The sequence below is a fragment of the Strix aluco genome, chromosome 4 (genome assembly GCF_031877795.1).
Source record: "Strix aluco isolate bStrAlu1 chromosome 4, bStrAlu1.hap1, whole genome shotgun sequence".
In the NCBI taxonomy this organism is placed as follows: Eukaryota; Metazoa; Chordata; class Aves; order Strigiformes; family Strigidae; genus Strix; species Strix aluco.
Window position 1 is genome coordinate 67,082,875 of NC_133934.1, and position 18,841 is coordinate 67,101,715.

The 18,841-nt window shown below is 58.6% G+C and overlaps 3 protein-coding genes across 3 annotated transcripts in view; 2 read left to right on the forward strand and 1 right to left on the reverse strand.

Annotated features, from left to right (window-relative positions):
- Positions 1–6,654, forward strand: part of FRAS1 (Fraser extracellular matrix complex subunit 1) — a 176,604-nt gene extending 169,950 nt beyond the window's left edge. The window contains exons 67-73 of the mRNA XM_074823439.1: positions 729–836; positions 995–1,154; positions 1,642–1,758; positions 2,454–2,620; positions 2,945–3,150; positions 4,318–4,464; positions 5,431–6,654. Of these exons, the coding sequence (XP_074679540.1) occupies positions 729–836; positions 995–1,154; positions 1,642–1,758; positions 2,454–2,620; positions 2,945–3,150; positions 4,318–4,464; positions 5,431–6,015 (1,490 nt within the window). The 3' untranslated portion in view covers positions 6,016–6,654. The remainder of the gene's footprint in view (positions 1–728; positions 837–994; positions 1,155–1,641; positions 1,759–2,453; positions 2,621–2,944; positions 3,151–4,317; positions 4,465–5,430) is intronic.
- An 856-nt stretch (positions 6,655–7,510) lies between these two features.
- Positions 7,511–11,026, forward strand: LOC141922146 (uncharacterized). Its single transcript, XM_074821279.1, has 6 exons — positions 7,511–7,529; positions 7,776–8,094; positions 8,241–8,484; positions 8,613–9,807; positions 10,063–10,326; positions 10,594–11,026. Exons 1-6 carry the CDS (start codon positions 7,511–7,513, stop codon positions 10,680–10,682), a joined length of 2,130 nt encoding a protein of 709 aa, XP_074677380.1. The 3' UTR covers positions 10,683–11,026.
- Positions 11,027–13,694: 2,668 nt separating this feature from the next.
- On the reverse strand, positions 13,695–18,484 carry GSR (glutathione-disulfide reductase). The gene is made up of 13 exons (XM_074821280.1): positions 18,353–18,484; positions 17,541–17,567; positions 17,201–17,289; positions 16,715–16,784; positions 16,395–16,542; positions 16,219–16,273; positions 16,037–16,136; positions 15,481–15,567; positions 15,143–15,304; positions 14,759–14,870; positions 14,548–14,679; positions 14,216–14,349; positions 13,695–14,006 (listed from the first exon to the last, which is right to left on the reverse strand). Exons 1-13 carry the CDS (start codon positions 18,482–18,484, stop codon positions 13,857–13,859), a joined length of 1,398 nt encoding a protein of 465 aa, XP_074677381.1. The 3' UTR covers positions 13,695–13,856.
- Positions 18,485–18,841: the final 357 nt, after the last annotated feature.

An 18,841-nucleotide genomic window follows, 5' to 3' on the forward strand; every position in this document is an offset into this window, starting at 1 on the left:
TTCTCTGACGCTTTTCAGTGATTCTCGTGTGGGAGCTGCAGTCACGTTCCTCAGCCTCCTGGCTCTCACGGATGGATTTTTTCCCATACTATCCCCTTGTTTGTTAAAACAGCAGTGCTCCTAGCGGCGAGCCCTGAATCATTCCTGTCCTCTGCTAGTTGGTACATCCAAGACCTAACATCTGTGTGTCTATGTGTGGTTTATCCTGTGCCTCTGAGTCTTCTATTTCCAGTTTGCTAATTTTCCTTTCCCACAATATTTGGAGCCTGTGTGTGCTGGGAGCCCGTGCCTGCAGCCTTGAACAGTATGCTGCTTAAAGGGCTACAAGGAACTGACAGCACCTCACCTCAGGTTTTATTCTGTCAGTGGTGACACTAAGTATTGGAGAGGAGGGACTTGCAGAGCTTTGTTCATGGAGAGACACTCGGGAATTAAGGCCAAGATTACCCAGAAATAATTATCTACAACTTAGTATGTAAAATAAGTTACATTCACAGGCTAATCGTAGTGGGGAACTCAGTGTATTTACTTCCTTTATGCTTCAGTGAGACTTAGGCAGCACATGTGGATAATGAAGAAAAGTGTATAGCTGGCTCACTGGAGGATGATCCCAGTTAAACCATGCCTTTTTGGAGCACTCTCAAATGCTTCTGAAGCTGCGTGGGGCTGACAGAGCCCACCTCAGGACCCACTGTCCCCAGTGACTTTGTTCTTGCTGCACTGTGCAGGGATTCAGACAGACAGCGTTCTCTCAGCCCGGCTGCAGATAATCAGGATCTACATCCGCGAGGATGGCCGGCTGGTTATCGAGTTCAAGACACAGGCCAAGTTCAGAGGTAAGAGCATTAGTCCTGCTAGAGGAAGAAATCAACGTACAAATACAGATCTGTTCTGAAAACACAGGTAGCAGAACACGGCCCTCTGTGCTGAGGTGTCCAGCATCAGGGTCTCCCCCTACTCTGCCTTATCCATCACCTCCTTGTCCCCACCCCAGGGCTTTTTGTAATGGAGCACCACAGCCTGCCAGATGTCAAGTCTTTTTTAATGACTCCAGACCACTTGGGAGGGATCGAATTTGACCTGCAGCTGCTGTGGAGCGCTCAGACTTTTGACTCTCCCTACCAGCTCTGGAGGGCAACCAGCTCCTATAACAGGTGAGGGCTGCGGGTTCAGCCGCCGTCAGCAGCTTCCCACGGCACAATGTGCTTCTTAAGCAATGAACGTGCAGTAGCTAACAGCAGTGGCGGAGCGGTTTCAGATCCAGGCCTGAGAGAGCAATCCCTGTTGCCCTTTCAGCAGCCATCCCATGCTTGGAGGAGGTAGGTATATTAAGATCTAGAAATATGTGGTTCGCTTTTTAAAAAAAATTCCTTTTCATTATTAGTTCTGTCCATGCCTGTTTATTCTTACAGTCTGTGCTCCTTGCACAGAGGGTCAAATTAAACACCGCAGGCCAAATTTGTCCCTCCGGCGACTGCTGGAGTAGATGGACATTTCTGGGGCGAGGGAGAGGACCTGCTATGAACTTTGTCTTGCCTGCTTACCCTAATTAGAAAATGGTGGGTGTTAGGCAAACACATCAGCCGGGTGAAGAGCCTGGAGTCTCGTTTGGTCACTGTGGTGTCTCCTGTCTGTTCCCAGGAAGGACTACTCTGGAGAGTACACCATCTTCTTAGTCCCCTGTACTGTGCAGCCCACGCAGCCGTGGATAGAGCCTGGAGACAAGCCCCTGCCCTGTACGGCTCACGCTCCTGAGCGGTGAGGAGTCCCCGTCATCACAGCAGCAGGACAGTTTCAGCCCGCTTGGGTTGTTTGTGTGGTCCCAGCAGGCGTGTGGCACACTGCAACAGCAGCAGGAAGGGAAGAGTGGAGGGGAGGAACCTCCCTTTTGGCTCAGGAGTACCCCTGCAACTGTGACCATCCCCCCTCAGGGTGGTGAAAGATTGCTGGGCTGGGCTGGTGGTTGGGGGGCTCCAGACAGTCTGTAGCACAGCAGGGTCTGTTATTCCTGAGCACAAGCTAGGCATCTTTGCTTTCTTTAAAAAAAACAAACTTTCTTTAAAAAAAGTTGCCTTCATCTGTGTGCCTGCCTTTCCTCTGTCACATCTAGTGAGACTGTGGACTCCCGGACCAGGGGCTGTCCTGGGCTGTCCGACGTCTCAGCCAGCAGTTTTCAGCCTCGAGGCTGCAGAAGCCCATGTAGCCTTTGGTTGTCCCCAGACAGAAAGAAAATCAAACCTGTTGGGAGGCTTCAACTGGCTGTGCAGAGCCCTGCACCGTTACTGGGAAACTAGGGGGGCAACAAGTCATCTTGGGTTGAATGCCACTGTAGCACGGGCTGCTAGACTGTAAAGTGGGAGGGAAGAAAGGTGAAGCAGATTGTGTAGGTCACCGGCTTGTAACTTCAGGATGTTCCCAAACTAAATCTCTTATTTTTCCTGTCCCAATTTTAGATTTTTGATCCCAATTGCCTTCCAGCAGACAAACCGCCCGGTTCCTGTTGTCTACTCCCTAAACACGGAGTTTCAGCTCTGTAACAACGAGAAGGTGTTTCTGATGGACCCCACCAAAGCCGAAATGTCTCTGGCAGAAATGGATTACAAAGGGGCTTTTTCAAAGGGTCAGATTTATTTTCTTTTCCTTTCCTGTTCTGCTTGTACCTAATGTTTCTGTCTTCACAACTTCCATTCCTCTGAGAGAGAAGGGTAAAACCCAGATTTGGCTTTGCCTCTTTTACAGCAACAAACAGCATTTTGAGCCTGTTACAGCTCTACAATGGCATGAAAAGACAAGAATGTGCTCTGGCACGGTACTTTGTCATCTGCACACACAACTCAAAACCCTTCAAAACCCAGAGCCATGTGTAGTTTGGTGTATTTGCCTCTAACAATGGCTTTCTTGTTGAATTGGAGAATTTAACCTGGTTTTCTCCCAACCTCCTCAGGGCAAATCCTGTATGGCCGCGTGCTCTGGAACCCCGAACAAAACCTAAATGCTGCTTACAAACTGCAGCTGGAAAAAGTCTATCTGTGTACAGGCAAGGATGGCTACGTGCCTTTCTTTGACCCAACGGGCACTGTCTATAACGAGGGGCCCCAGTATGGCTGTATTCAACCCAACAAGCACCTGAAACACCGATTTCTCCTCTTGGTAAGTTTTCTGTTGTGGTCAAAACTGCGATGTTGAGTATTGTGTGAGAACACGTCCAGAGACATCTGGTCTCTCAGCCTCTTGCTGACCTAACAGACCTGGGAACTAAATGACCTTCCTACTTGTGGGGAGGGGTTGCACATACCAATATTTAGCTCATATTAGCTATTTCAGGCCGCATGTTCTCACTGGCCTGACTGTCGCAGGTGATGTGGCACTGTTATTTTTCTGTTTGACTTCCCCAGGCACCCCCAAACCCCACAACATCCTGCGGAGTCTCCAGGCAGACCCTGCCACCCTCCCTGCCCCCTGCACCTTCATGCAGCCGCAGAAAACTGGAGCCAGAATGAAGCAGGGTGCCTGTGCTAAATGCCTCCCTCATCTGGGGGGTCTGAAACGCTTGCAAAACTGTCCTCTGCTTCTGCTTTCTGTTTGGTTTTTTTTTCCCCGACTATGAACAGATTCTGACTACAAAGGGATGATAAGTGAAATGTGTATTTTTTGCAGTACTGGGCAGACAGGAGCAAACCATGAAGACAAGATCAGTTTTTCCTCAGTCTTTATCCATGAGTATTTCTTAATCTGGGGAAAAAAAAAAAAAAACAAAAAAACCACAATTTAGGAAGAAAAAGAATTGATGTACCAAATTTCCCTTGATCTCTGCTTACACTATGGCTTGGAATTGACAAAACTGCCATCATATAACGGGAGATTTATTTACCAGTTACACAGAAATTCCTCTCATATAAATCTACAATTAGCTCCCAAGATTCATTTGGCTGTTCTTACATGCTTTGGGGTTAACATGTGCCAGCGTCCTTGCTGGCAGCCCTTGTCACAGGACGGGGGTCATGTTAATGGTTTTGGCCTGCATATTTGAGCTGGCTGCCTAAACTCTTCTGATCGTCAGTTCTACAAACTTAATATTGACACAGTCAGTGCTAAAGCAGTATGAAGTCTCTACAAATCATATAGCTCATAACTATTTTCTGTGCAGTCAGCTATATGTTAAAGAAATGTCCATGCCCATGTGTAGGCGTGGAGACTGGGCATCTGGATTCGGTTTCTGCAGCAGGACACAGGTGTCATTTAGTGACCTGGCTCCTGGCTTCCCTTTGGGAAGGTGACAGCGTGCGCTCCTCTTCCTAATGCCTCTCTCATTTCCAGGACCGAAACCAACCAGAAGTGACAGATAAGTATTTCCACGATGTGCCTTTCGATGCCCACTTCGCTTCCGAACTGTCCGAGTTTCATGTGGTAAGCAGCATGCCCGGAGTCGATGGATTTACTCTCAAGGTGGATGCCCTTTACAAGGTACGTACCAAGTGATATCGGTAGCCCAAAACTCACTTCTCTACCCAGGATGTCCTAAATACTTTGTGAATTGTAGGCTCTGTGCCTGACCCTGCCTAGAGAAACCAAATCCATGCTAGGGTAGGTCTTGCAGCCTTCTGCAGTTTAACAGCAACCCTCAACCAACTTTTCCGATGGCATGGTGGGCCTCCACGCCCACCCACCATACGGTCTCCATGAAGCGAGGTGCCCTCACCCATGATCACCCATGTTTGCAGATCGTGCTGTAGTAGGCCTCTCCGTCATTTGAGAGGTGAGAGATCCAAGTCTCTGTTCGGCAGCAGAGCACCTAAGCGGTGCTGTCCCTTCCCCTGAAGGCAGCCGCAGCTCGGGGCACCCGTGGCCCTTCCCGGTTGCAGGGGCAGGCGGCCTCTGGTTGCGGCTCCAGTCTGTGCACAGAGGCAGGTGAGTATGAGGCTCGGGGGAGACGAGCAGATTGTGGCAGAAGGAGGGACACAGAGGAAGCTCTCGATCAAGGGCAGAATTTTAGATCCTGATTTCTGGGCTTTTTTGTCCTTCCCCAGAGAAGCCTGCTTTGTAACCCGGTGACCTCTGTTTGCTGAAGGGGCTTCTGGGCCTTGCTAGGATTGTACTCTAAATTAACAGTGGAGCCAGTTAAGAAGCAAACTCCAGCACAAAAAATTAAGATGAGGAATTTATTCTGGTGGTGTTTTTTTTCCCAAAGCACTCAGGAAAGAAGCTCTTTAAAACATATTATTAATATTCCTGAATTATTTACTGCAGTTGCAAATACAAGACTGAACACCTCAGTGATAAATAAAAACACACTGAGCTTTTTTGTTGATACTCGCGCAAGTCGAGCATCGGGACCAAAAATGCAACCAGCTCTACCTTTACTTAACAAAACCACTTGATCTAAAAGCCGTAGTGAAAATTTCCTGTGTGCGTGCCTTCCCTTTCTTAAAGGTGGAAGCCGGACACCAGTGGTACCTTCAAGTCATCTACGTCATCGGCCCAGAGAGCATGGCAGGGCCGCGCGTTCAGCGATCCCTCACTCACCGCTGGAAACGCAGGCGCAGGGACTCGGTCGATGGCAACGGGAGGCTGATGCTGGATGACTCCTTAATCTATGACAACGAAGGCGACCAGATCAAGAACGGCACCAACATGAAGTCGCTGATCTTGGAGAGGGAGGAAGCCACCATCGCAGCCTCCTTATCTCAAACGGGCGCTTCCCTGGGGAGCGCCTTCGCTGCCGTCACCCTGCTGCTGCTGGTGCTTTCGGGAGTTTGCCTCCTCACCAGGAAGTGTCAGAAGCTGCGGAGGAAGCGGGAAGCTGCCCGAGCCGCCCCGGAGGAGCATCCCCTGAACACCAAGGTGGAGCTGCCCAGGGGCGCTGGGAAAGCCCTGGACAGCCGGTACTGCACCGTGAGGAATGTTAATATATTGAGGGAAACGGGGGGCGTCAGCGGGGGGAAAGGCAGGAAGGTGAAGCAGGTGAACTTGGAAGTCAAAGTCCACAGCAATTTGCACGACGGAACGGAAGTTTAACAGAGCACACACTTTGGTTTGGTGAAAGTTTTTTATAAATTGTAAAAAAAAAAAAAGTTAATTCAAAAAACAAAAGCTAAGAAAAGTCATGCTGGTATTTTTATACTCTTGTGAGAAGGAGGACTGGCTCTAGCTCACCTCTGCCCCCAGCTGAGCTGCCTCACTGTCCAGCACCGCTGGAGCCAGGCAGAGTTCTCCATCCATGCCTCCACCCTGCTCTTTCCCGAGGGTGGCCTGGGGACCCCAGCACCTCCCTCAGCAGCCTGTGGCAGGGCAGCACGGGGACACTGTCCCCCCCGGCGTGGAGGGGTGGCTGTGTGTCAGCCGGGGAAGAGGAGCAAGGACCCTCCGCTCCTGGCCTGCAGGGCTTGGGGTCAGCTCCCCACCTCGCTGGGAGTAAAGTAAGAAAAGCAGCATCTTCTTGGTTAAGAAGCAAGCGGCCTTGGTTTGCTTCTTAAAATGAGGCAAAACCCTACAGCGAACCAAACTGCAGACCTGGTGCTCAGTATCTAGGGGTTGGGAGGTTCATTTTGGGGTGGTGCTGGCTGTGGGGAGTGGCAGGGACATGAATTGTCACATGGCATGTTAACTGTCCTGTCTCACCACACAGCAGAGAGTAAAACTTGAATATAAACCTGACACAGAGTGTGACCGGGGTATCCTTTCCCTGCGCCTCCCCTCCTTCAGCCCCTGTTGTTCCCCAGTGGGGTGTGGCTGGGTGGGAGCCCCCTTGGGGACTTGTCAATGGCCTTGGGGGTGACCAGGGCTCAGGGCTCTGCATCTCCTCCTGCGTGGACAATACCTGCTGTGCTGCCAGGGCAGGTTTGGGGGGTCCCTCCCACTGGGGCCAGTGTCATGCAGGGGACCTGTGACTGGGCTGAAGCCCCCTGGCCACCATCTGTCCCCTGCGTGGAGCTGGGGGAGCCCACACAGACCCCTGCCAACCTCTGAGTGTGTCGTCCTTTAATAGTGATCACCAGCATTCAAAACGACTGAATACTTAGTAATTGGTACTGACTGATTATGAAACGTAGAAAATACTGTAGATAAAATGTAGATAAACACTGAACAGGCAGTGGATCTTGAAGGCAGGGGGTGCTCATGGTTCAGGTCAGGAAAGTACCTTTTCCTCCAGCGCTTTAAAGCCTCTGTTGGTTATAGCACCCGGCTTTTGACAGGTCCTGTCACTGTTATCACCTGACTAGTAATACATTACATAAAAAGTTTTATAAATGTTATATAAAAAGTAAATAATGTATTTATAGACATTGATTAATGGGTTAAATATTGAAGGCATTTTATAACCATTGACAAGTACCAGAAATCAAAGACCATGCTTGTCTTTCAGCACTGAAAAGAGCCTGTCATGAGGCTGTAAATCATTCCCACTCCTTGAGTATGAGTATCAAAATTTAATGCTGAACACACTGGGAATATTTAGCTTACAAATATTGAAAGCGTTGCATAAACACTGAAAAAAGGTTGGAAATAGAAGATGTTGAAGCTCAGTACAGGTCTGGCATGAGCCAATTACACCCTCTGCTCCTTAACGCACTCTGGACATGCAACAGGCCATACATCATTCACTGTCATAACCTGAATACTGATATCATACTTTAATACTGAATAATTATTAATTAATTAGTTAACAAGTGTTGGCTAATAAGACAGTAACTATTCTGGGCATTATGCAAACATTGAATAGGATAGGAGTTGAAGATGATGTTGGGGATCTGAGAAGTGCCTTTACCCCCTCTCAGCTGTGCCGGCCTCGCGGACCAACGCGGTCGGGGCCCATGCAACCCGCCCGGCCCAGCCCTGCGTCGGGCCCCACGAGCAGCCGACCGTCTCCGAAGACTCGGTTTCTGTCCCGGGGCTCCGGCCTGGGAAAGTCCTGGCTCGGTCGGTGCTGCGGAGCCCCAGCCCTAGGAACCGGCTCTCGAGACCCGGCACGCCCGGGACTGAACCCCGACCCCCCCGGACCCGCGTGTGGCGGCGGAACGGGCCCGGGAGCCCCGGCTGGGGCGGGCGGTGCTTGGGAACGGGCCGGGGGGACCCGCGGGGCGGGCCCGGCCCCGGGTGACCGCGGGCGGCTGTGCCGAGGCCGGGCGGCGCCGGGCTCCGGCCCTCCGGGCTTTATTCCCTGGCGCCCCGAGACCCGCCGGCTCCTCCGCGGAGCCCGGGCTCGGACACAGGCACTCGCCCAAACAACGCGGCCCCCACAGCCTCGCGGGGCTGCGGCTCCTTCGCCGCTGCCACCCCTGCTCGGCCTCAGCCCCCAACCGCAGCTCCACTTTCCGTGGCCACCCCGACCGAGCCCCTACAGCTCCCGGGGACCGAACCCCCCCGCGCCTCACCTGGCCCCAACCGCGGGACCCGGACCGAGCCCGACCTTTACTGCCTCGGGGCCGAGGGCGACGCGACCGGCGGAAAGAAAAACGGCGGCCGAGAGGGGCCGAACCCCTGAGGGCACCGCCCCGCGCGGGCGCACTGCAGCCCCGCCGCCCGCCCGCGCGGTCCCGCCCGGCCCCGCCCCAGCCAGACTCCGCCCTCCGAGCCCGCCCCCGCAGTCACGTGCGGCGGCGGCGGCAGGGTAGCGGCGGTCCCCGAGGCTTCAAAACCCCCCTCGCGGCCGCCAGGGGGCGCCGCCGCCGGGGCGGGAAGGGCAGCGGGAGCGGGGTCGCGGCTCCCGGGCTCCCGGGGTCCCTGCCGGGCTCGGGGCCCCGGCTCCGGGCGTCCCGGGGCCGAGCTGGGGCTGCTTCCCCGCCGCGGCTGCTCCCGGTGCCGCTGCCGCGTCTCCCCGCCCGGGGCTGAGCACACACCGGCGCCTCCGGGCGCGCTCCGGGCCGGGGCCGGGGCGAGGGTGCTGCGGTGCCGGGCACCGGCTGCGGCCGCGCCGGGCCCGGGTGCCCTGTCCCCCCGGGGCGGCTCCGGTCGCGGCTCTCACGGTCCCGGCGCGGGGCGGCCGCAGCCGGCGGGCGAGAACTGGGGGTGACGCCGTCTCCCGCCTGTACCGGGCGGCCTCGGGGTCGCGGGATGTGGCCGGGCGAGGAAAACGGGAGAAACCGGGGAAAAGCGGAGCAGAACCGGGGCCGTTTCGTCCCCTCGCCCCCCACCGGTGGGCTCCGGTGCGGGCTGGGGGCACCGGCCGCTGCCCGGTAAGTGCTGCCCGAAGCTCAGGTCCGTGCCCTGCCCGCAGGCAGCTGCCGGGGCCGGGGCGGGTCCTGCCTCTGCCCGCAGGCAGCGGGTGCTGCTCCCGTCCCCTCCCGGGGCCGCAGCCCCGGCTCTCGGCGGGGGGCTCTTGCCGGGACCCGCGGGGGACCCCGAGCAGGCGCCGGCGGGCTGCGGGCCCCGGGTTTCCCGGCGACAGGAGCTGCCGTCGCCGCCTGCGCTGCCTGCTGCGGGCGAGTGGCCCGTTTCCCTCCCCTCACGGTGCGGGACCCCCCGTGGGTGCGCGGTTGGGGCCTGGTGACGTTCCCAGCGGGTTTCGGCACCGGCCCTCTGGGGTCCCCTCTCGGGGGGCAGCGGCTGCAGCTCGGCCGGTGGGGCCGGGGGTCCCCAGCAGCTCCCGAATTCGGCCGCAGGATCAGCCCCTGCTCCCGCCAGGAACGGCTGTGGGGGCTCCGCTCCCCGCGCCTCCTGCCCGGCCCCGTTCCCAAGCGGGGCTCCCGTCCCACCTCCGGACCCGCCGCCGAGGGGCCGCGGGCAGAGCCCGGCGGCTCCTGCCCCTCGCTGCCGGCCGCAGCCGTGGCGCCGCCGCGGAGGGACCTTCACACACCGGCCGCCGCCCGGGTGAGTACGGGGCTCCCCATGAGAGCAGGGTTTGCCCGCGGGGACGGGGTTTGCTGCCTCTGGGGAGCCGGCCCGGGAGGAGGCACCGTGGCCGCACAGACGAGGTCGGGGACGGCTCCTCAGACATGGGGACAGACGTTTGCACCGGGGGTCCCCGGGCATGGGGAGCTCCCCAGGCCTCCCACAGCAGCGCGTTTGGGGGCGGCTCTGGGCTCCATTTGAAACCATTGTTTCACTTAAAACCTTCTTTTTCAGCTAAAAACGTGCTGCAGTGTGAGCAGAGGCCTCTCCAGGGACCCGCAGTGTCTCCTGCAGCCCCGTCGGTGAGAGGGCAAAGCCGACCTGGCCAGGCATGGGGAGCAGCAGCCGTCCTGGTGCTGCTGGTCCCTCGGGAGGTGTCGGTGGCCTTGGCAATGCTGCGTGGCCGTACCTGTGCCAACAACGTGTGGGGAAGGCTCATCCCAGCCCCGGGGCAGCAAGCGCCGGGGGGATGTCGGCCGGGAGGACGTGCCCGGTGGGGTGAGTGTCCCGCGGCGGCGGCCGAGTGGAGCTGCACGGCGGGACCGGGGTGCTCTGCTCCCAGGGCTGTGCCGGCAGAGTGGCCGAGGGATGGGGAGGGCTCGCCGTGGGGGGAAGGAGGGTCCCGGTGCCTGTGCCCGCCGGCAAGAAGCCGATCAGAACTGCCCGTGCCCGGGAGGCAGCGGGTTTGCAGGGCAGCAGCCCCGGGGCTCTTTGGGCTGGGCCGTGCAGTGCCGCCAGGAGCTCCGACTGTCCCACGTCTCTCAGTGTGCAGATGGACGGACGGACGGACAGAGGAGCGTCAGCCAGGCCGGGAGCCACGTGGGGTGTGGAGCCCCAGGAGGAAGCCGGGCTGACTGTGCCAAGGCCAACGCTGCCGCCTGCCCCTGGTGTGGGCCCACTCCTGGCAGGGAACAGCCCTGCCTGCACCTGCCTGGAGACACTGAGGGGACCATGTGGGTCCAGGTCAGTTGTTTGGGCCCAGCTCAACTTGTGGGTCCCGTTTCCTTGGTTGGTTGGTTGTTCGGGCTCATGTTTGTTTCTGGTCCAGCTCAGTTTTTGTTAAAACAACCTTGGCTTTTGGCAAGGTCGTAAATCAATCACTGTCATAACTGTACACACATTGACTAATTAGTTTGTGTTTATTGTTCAATGACTATTGGGTGCTTGTACACCCCTTGAATAAAGAGTTGGACACACAAAGATGGTGTGAAAAGTGCCTTTCACCCCAGAGACTATCTCAGACGTTTAATTCGGCCTGGTGCATGCCAGCCTCCCTGGCTTTGGGGACCAACACGACCAGACCCCCACCTCCGGTGGGGGCCTACACACCCTGCCCACCCCCCTTCTGCTCCCACCCACCTCCCACACCCACCCCCCTTCCTGCCCCCCACCCCAAACCCAGGCGTTACCCTCCCTCTGGAGCCCCCTGAGCTTGTTCCCATCTCCCCAGCCCAGCTCCTGCTCTGGGAAAACCCACGACTGGGCCCGGCCCTGAGCCCCAAACCACCCCCCTGGGCCTGCTCCGAGCCCCAGGACAGGCCCGAGCCGGCGGCCACCTCTCCCAGCACCCCCCGCTCAGTCTCTGCTGCTGTCACCCCGAACTGGCCCAAGGGTTCGAGTCCCCAACATGCCGCGGCTGAGCCCCGACCCCCCCGGACCCGCGTGTGGCGGCAGGACGGACCCGGGAGCCCCGGCAGGGGCGGGCGGTGCTTGGGAACGGGCCGGGGGGACCCGCGGGGCGGGCCCGGCCCCGGGTGACCGCGGGCGGCTGTGCCGAGGCCGGGCGGCGCCGGGCTCCGGCCCTCCGGGCTTTATTCCCCGGCGCCCCGAGACCCGCCGGCTCCTCCACAGATCTACCGGCAGCGCGGCCGTTCTCTCCTCGTCCCCTTCCCGCGGAAATCGCTCCACCGGAGCCGCCCCCCGGGCTGGTGCAGGCCCGCTGGCCCCCAACCCCGGCCAAACCCTCCTCGGGCTCCTTCCCGCCCCGCCGTTTCAGGCCGATCGCCCCTCCTCACCTGGGGCGGGCGGACACCGCCCCTTCACTGCCCCGCAGCTCCGAGCGCACGGGGCTCCCGACCCGGCACCGCCCGCCCGCCGGGCCTGACGGAGAAGGCGCGGCGGGGAGATGGCGGCCGACGGGGGCCAAATCTCCCCGGGCCCCGCCCCGCGCAGCCGCTCTGGGGCCCCGCCCCGCCCGGGGGAGGAGGCTCGGCGGGGGCGGGCCCTGCGGGCGGGGCGGGGTTAACTGAGGGGCGTGTCCAGGAGCGGGGCGGCCCGGGGAGATTTGGGCCCAGCGCCCGCCCCCCCCCGGCAGCAGTGGGGACGCTGCGGGAGGACACCCGGTGCTCGGCCGCCGTCCGCCCCCCGCTAAGCCCGGCTCACCGGTCCCCGGCCCACCCGGGACTTCCGGGTCACCCCGAGGAGGGAGCGGGGTCCCCGAGAGCAGGGGGGGGCCGGGCACCTCCACTCCCGGGGCTCCCCGCTCTAGAGCATCCCTGTCGGGGGGGGAAGCCCGCTCAGGTCGGCGGGGGCCGGTTTCGGCCCCTTCCCACTCTCAGGCCGGCATCCCCGGAGCTCGGACAGCACCAGGTCGGAGTGGGAACGGGCCAGAGCCTCCAGGCCACCCCCAGTGTCCCTCCTCCCCGTCCCACCCTAGGTCCCGACCCCAGGGGACGTGGTCTCACGCGGACGCCCGGGGTTCAGCTTCCCTCTGCTTTTTTTTCCCCAATTTTTCTCTCCAAAAAGGAGGCTTCTGCAGACACTCAGCCCCTGCCTGTGCCTGTGTGTCTCTGTCTTTCTTTTTTTAGACACTGATAATTTCTCTGGCTTTGAAGTACAGGACAAACCTCCCACACGCTCTGAAACACACCTTAAAATCAAGTGACCAAATTTGTCATTTAAAAGGAAGAAAAATACTGACAAATGCCACTGAGAAGGTAAAGTCCCTATGACTCAAATGGAGCAATTAAGTATGAATTAACTCCAAGTGACTCCTGTAACGTGACTGAGTACATCATCTGTAGCAAGCCTGGAGGAAATCTTGTGTGCTTGAGTTAGCAATAAGCCTTGCAAATCATTACTCTTTCAAAGACTAACATAGATAGCTGAGGATATCAGTAATATCTGGGCTTTTGCTTGTACTTGAGCCCCTAGGAGTCCAATACACTCTTTAAAAACATGCTGATGCAGTTAGGAGGGCTGGGCAGGCTTTTCCTGACTGCTACGGTTCTGCCAGCCGGGATGGAGACACCCCAGCAAAGCAAAGCCTGGAGCTGCACACCCAGGCTGAGCACCAGCATCCCCTTCCTTTGACTGCTCACCTCCTCCTTAGGTTTCAGGGAGTTTTCAACCTTGGAGATACTTTGATTTCATGCAAACTTTATTTCTAGGAAAAGCAAAGAAGCCAGCAGCTCCTCAGCCAGCACCAGTGCTGTGCCCCGTCTCCTGGCCAGCTTTGCCCTCGTCCACTTCAAGCTGCCTCAAGCTTTGAGAGCTTGAAAGCCGCAGCCACGAAGAACATATAGCAACAGGGCAGCAGAGGGGATCTGGAAGCCCCTGGGATGCAGCAGGGTCAGGCCAGCAGCTCCCCCACCATCCCACAGCCAACAGCGATGCCGATGCACCCCTCCGTGAGCCTGCTGTGGAGGACAGAGCCCACCAGGGATACGCCAGGACCCACGAGTACCCCGAGCACCCAGCCGTCCTGCCCCACTCTGCTGCTCCCCGCACAGCCCTGGTGCCAGGGACGGCAGAGGAGGAGCCCAGTCACCAGCAGTCTTCCCCCAAATGGCACTGAGGGACCATGCCACCACCCTCCGTGGTTGGGCACAATAAGAGATGAGCACCACAAAGCAAAAGGCAGAGACTTGCCAGTATCTCTGTATTTATTTTCCACTCCAAAGCAAGCCACGCTGATTTTACAGACATGCTCTCCAGGCAACCACCTGCCAGTAAGGCATTTTTTAAGACATATAAAACATTTTCCCCAGCTGCAGATGCCATCCCTGGGGCTGCCTGTGCCCACCACCTCAGCGCAGTGTCACCAGCTCTTCAGCAGAAGTGGGGTGAATGGCAACGGTGTTGTCCAGGTCAGCCTTGGTGGCCCCCATTTTGATGGCCACGGCAAAGCCCTGCAGCATTTCGTCGCAGCCCAGCCCTTGCATGTGCAATCCCACCACCTTTGGGGAAAAAGCCAGAGGCCAGATGGGACCCAGCACTGGCAAAACCCAGGCTGAACACTGGGCCTGGTGCTGGGGTAGCTGGATCCCAGCCCAAGACCTGGTCTAAGCAGGTCAGAGCCAACCATGCAGGGACAAGGTGACAGCCAGCCGTGGTCACTGCCACGCCCCTGCAGTGCCCAGCTGTCCCCCCAGTCCCCTTCACGCACCTTCTCCTCCTTGCCAGTGCACACCAGCTTCATGACACACTTAACCTTCCTCTGGGTGACGGCATGGTACAAGGGGGTGAAGGATGTGCCGTAGATCTTCACGTTCTCCCTCCCGTGCATGGCCACGGCTTCATCTGCAGCAGAAGACACAGCACGTAGGTCAAGGGGATGCACTGTATACATGAGGCGTTTGTAACAGGGGAGTCAAAGCACATTTTGCAAGTGTCAGACTGCTTGTCAGAGATCAGACCGTTTCCCTGAGCATCAAACCAGCAAGTCTGAGCCACAACATCCCCAGCCTCTTCACCCCCCTGTGCCCTGTCTGTCCCCACCTTCAGTGAGGCCCACAGTGCCGATGGGCGGGTGGCTGAAGACAACGGTGGGGATGTTACAGTAGTCCAGCCGTGAGTCCTGCTTGCCCTCGAAGAGCCTGTGGGCCAGCTTTCTGCCAGCCGCGATGGCCACTGCAGGGAGGGACAGGGAGCATGAGCTGTGGCACGGTGCAGCACCGAGGGGCTGGGGAGCGGGGCACAGCAGTGGTACCTGGGGTGAGGAGGGCTCTCCCGCAGACATCCCCAACAGCATAGACTCCTGTCCTGGTGGTGTTCTGGTACTCATCCACCACCACGTGGCCCTTGGCGTCCACCTGCACGCCCTGCCGTGAGAAATAGCAGCCGCCTCGGCACGTGTCCCGGGAGGAATGGGACAATCGATGCCCACGGGGGACCTGTGCCGGTGGCCGCTGTGTTCCCAGCCAGGGGCGGGGCACGGCAGGAACACCATCTTGCAGGAGGCTCTGGAGATCCATGGGACTCCCAGAGATCTGTGGGACCCCAGAGACCCATGGGATCCCTGAAGACCTGTGGGACCCCCAGAGACCTGCAGGCATCCTCGTTCCAGCATGGAAGAGACGTGCTGCCATCTCACCACTTGGTCCAGGCATAGCTTCTCAGTGTTGGGCTTCCGCCCCACAGCCCACAGCAGGCAGTCAACGTCCCGGATCACTCCCTCCGTCGGCTTGTGGCCGGGCACCGAGGAGGTCACTGTCACATCCAGCAACCCACGAGGGGACTTGGTGACTGTCTTGACCTGTGGAAAACAACAGAAGCCGTGGGGAGAGAAGGTGCCGATGGCTTTTGCCTTGCAACAGGCGATAGCAGTCACATCACAGAACTGGGGACCAGCCCAAAATGGCCAGCTTTCCCCCAGCCCTGCCTCTCCAGGAGGGATGGGACAAGACGCAGGGCTGCTCTGCCCGCCCATACCTGTGTGTGCTTCCAGACGTCCACCCCAGTGTTCTCCAGCTCCTGGGTGCAGTTTGAGCTGATCATGGAGTCAAAGGTCCTCAGGACCTGAGCAGGGATGCACCAAACCCATCAGATGAGGGTCCACAGGCAAAGGCACTGCCTGGCAGCCCTCTCCATCAGCATTTCCCTGTGCCTGCACCTCATCCAGGCCCAGACAGGTTTGGGATGCTTCTGGTTAATGATAAAATTCTCCTCTGTTTGTTTTTCCTTTAAATTTTTTGTGTTTTTTTTCTAGTCACGACTTGAAATAAAGCTCAAGGAAAGGGGTGCGGCGACACGCACAGTTGCAGAAATGCCAGGCGTGGAGGTTGGTGCTGCCAAAACCCTCCTGGCAGCACACCTACGCTCTTCTTTTTGCCCTGTCTGCACTCCCCCAGGCCCTCCTTATGCCATCAACATTTCCACTCTCCTGAGCCTGTGCCAACTTTGGACCCTCCTTTACCAGCCCACAGGAGCTGATAACCTGGCAGACTGGGATGCAGCTGCAGGTGGGAAGCACAGCTGGTGGCACTACCTTGTCGTGGCGGATCAGCAGGGATGACTTGGATCCCAGCATGGAAAGGATCCCCGCGATTTCCACCGCGATGTAGCCGGCACCGACAATAACGCTGCGCCTGGGGAGAAGTGATGATGCCGTGTGCAGGCACACCGAGCCAGTGGCAGTGGCGGTGACTGGGGGGGTGAGCCCCGCTTTACCTGGGCAGCTCCTCCAGGTCAAAAAAGCCATCGCTAGTCATCCCCAGGCTGGCACCTGAAAAGCAGAGCACCTTTCACACCCCTCACCAGCACCCAATTCCTGCCTCCACCTCCCAAAATCTCCTTTGCTTTGCAGACCTCTCCCCAGGCACCCTTGGGAATTTTGTCAGGCTCACCAGGAATTTCGCTGTCAGGAGGGACAGCCGGGTGCCCACCCGTGGCTATAAGGATGTGAGGAGCCGTGTACTTTTTCCCGTTCACTTCGATGGTGGGATTGGGATCGGCGGTGAACTTGCCATAGCCCCGAATTATGTCAATATGAGCCTTTGGGGAGTAACAGTTATGTGATTAACATCAGGAGGAGGTGTGAGAGCCAGCTAACAGAGCCAGGGCTTCCACAGTTAGAGAAGAGGACGCCCTTTAAGGCTGGAAGAGTGGCCAAAAATCCAGCAGAGCCTGCTTCCCCGCTCTGCTCACAGGATAAACACATCCTCACCTTCTTCAAATTATTCTCATAGATCTCGTTCAGGCGCCTCACATAAGCGTCGCGCTTGTCTTTAATGGTTCTAGAACAGAGTGGGGTCTTAGTGTCACCATGAGAGAATGAGGCTACGGAGCTCAGCGAAAACCAGTTCAACCCCTTCAGTACGTGGCACCCACGCCACAAAATAACCTGGACACAAGTTACGCGGATGGCAGCAACCTTCCCCACTGACGTGAGGTTTTTGTGCCTGCCTTCCCTGTATGTGTCTTTTCCTGAGTCTCTTCCATGGCTGGTTTGCCAACCTTCCTTTCCAAAACACAGGGGGAATCCCGGTCACATAACCAGCTCAGCATCTGCCCACAGGAAGCCTCAAAGCAGGCACGGACCCCTTTGGGGTGGACAATGAGCCATGGGGCCACGGCACTGACTCACGGCTGCTCCCCACGGGACACACACACCAGGAGACGTTTGTTCCCAACCATCTCTTTCCCTACTTACCTCCAGTTGAACTTGATGCCAGGCGTTTCGAAGCCGTAGTCGGCATGATCATGGATGAACTCCGCATGGACCGCCGTGTTCCACATCACCTGCCCACACAAACCGCAAATCAGCTCAGAAAGATCGGTTTGACTTTGGGAAAAACCCTGCCACGTTTCCCAATGCCTCACCTCTGTCCGGAGCAGCCCATGGGACACAGGTCCGAGCCCTTCACAGCATCTCGCTGGCTCAATACGCTCCCAGTCCCCTGCTTCCTCCCCACACCCCACGCCAGCACCTCCTCACAATTCACAGCCCACACCACACCCAACCCACGGCTGAGGGGTGAAAGCACCCTTACCTTCTTTGGCACGCACCCAACATTGACCTGGGAGGAAATAAGAGCAAGTCTCGGTGTTAAGGCTTAGCTTTTCAAAGGTGACACTCTGGAGAGCATCCCCCCTCAGGCCAGTACTGAATCCTCGCTCTCTGCCCAGGAAAATAAAGGCAGGATTACAGGTTTCTGGCAAAAGAGGGCTGTAACTGCCTTTGGAGCCTCACAGTCTTGTGGTTTGCCTGGTTTCCTTCACTTCCTTGAAGGAGAATACAGAAGGTGAGCAGTCTTCAAATACAAGGGGTTTTTTTCCACTGATAATTTAAGAGATTTACTAGGAGGAAGGTGTTTGCCATCCCTTTCCTGCACTTCTGGTCCAAGTACGGCAACTCTTCCAGGGGAACACACTTAAAGCATAAAACTAGAGCCTGGCCCTGGCTTCTTTAAGGAACAAGTTTGGTTTTTGCTGCTTGTGACCAGCTCGCCATGCCCGCTAGCTCTGCTTTGCTGCTTTTCAGTGGTAACAGAGTTAACCCTTGTGCTGCACCGACCCGGGACGAGGCAGCGCCCCTTTATCGGCCTCAGAAGAGACAAACCCAGCACCCTCCCAGCGGAGAGGGGAATCGGACCTTCCTGCTTCCACCGAGCTCAGCGTGACAAGGCAGGTCCTTGTGCACCGCTGCGATGGCGACTCCCGCCCTCGGGCTTCCCCCACCGTAGGACCGGGGCGAGCCCGGGGTGGGAACCAGGCCCCCCCTAGCTCGTGTGTGTCGACGTCGTGCCCCCCGCCTCTCCCCGGGAGCGACCCTCCTCCCGCCGTGGGTGTCCCCGGGACTCACGCAAGTGCCGCCGAAGCGGCTCGGCTCCACCAGCGCGACGCGGGCTCCCAGCTCGGCTGCCCGCCGGGCCCCCGCCAGCCCCCCCGACCCACCGCCCAGCACCAGCAGCTCATAAGCGGCGGCCGCGGCCATGGCTGCGGGCTCGGTGCGTCCGCCCCGCCCCGCCCCGGAGCCGCCCCCTCCCTTCCCCCCGCCCTCCTCCCTCCCCCCCCCCCTCCTCCCTCCCCCCCTCCCCCCCCCCTCCTCCCTCCCCCCCTCCCCCCGCCCTCCTCCCTCCCCCCCCCCCCCCGCCCTCCTCCCTCCCCCCCCCCCCCCGCCCTCCTCCCTCCCCCCCCCCCTCCCCCCCCCCCCCCCCCCGCCCTCCTCCCTCCCCCCCCCCCCCCCCCCGCCCTCCTCCCTCCCCCCCCCCCCCCCCCGCCCTCCTCCCTCCCCCCCCCCCCCCCCCGCCCTCCTCCCTCCCCCCCCCCCCCCCCGCCCCCAGCACAGCAC

Coding starts and splice junctions, on each gene's coding strand:
- LOC141922146 (XM_074821279.1), top strand. Junction 8,095..8,240: donor CGGGGCGGGCCCGGCCCCGG/GTGACCGCGGGC, acceptor CGGCCCCCACAG/CCTCGCGGGGCTGCGGCTCC. Junction 8,485..8,612: donor GAGGGGCCGAACCCCTGAGG/GCACCGCCCCGC, acceptor GCGGCAGGGTAG/CGGCGGTCCCCGAGGCTTCA.
- GSR (XM_074821280.1), bottom strand. CDS start 18,484: ATGGCCGCGGCCGCCGCTTATGAGCTGCTGGTGCTGGGCGGTGGGTCG. Junction 16,137..16,218: donor GACCTGGAGGAGCTGCCCAG/GTAAAGCGGGGC, acceptor ACTTCTCCCCAG/GCGCAGCGTTATTGTCGGTG. Junction 15,568..16,036: donor TGCTGATCCGCCACGACAAG/GTAGTGCCACCA, acceptor ATCCCTGCTCAG/GTCCTGAGGACCTTTGACTC.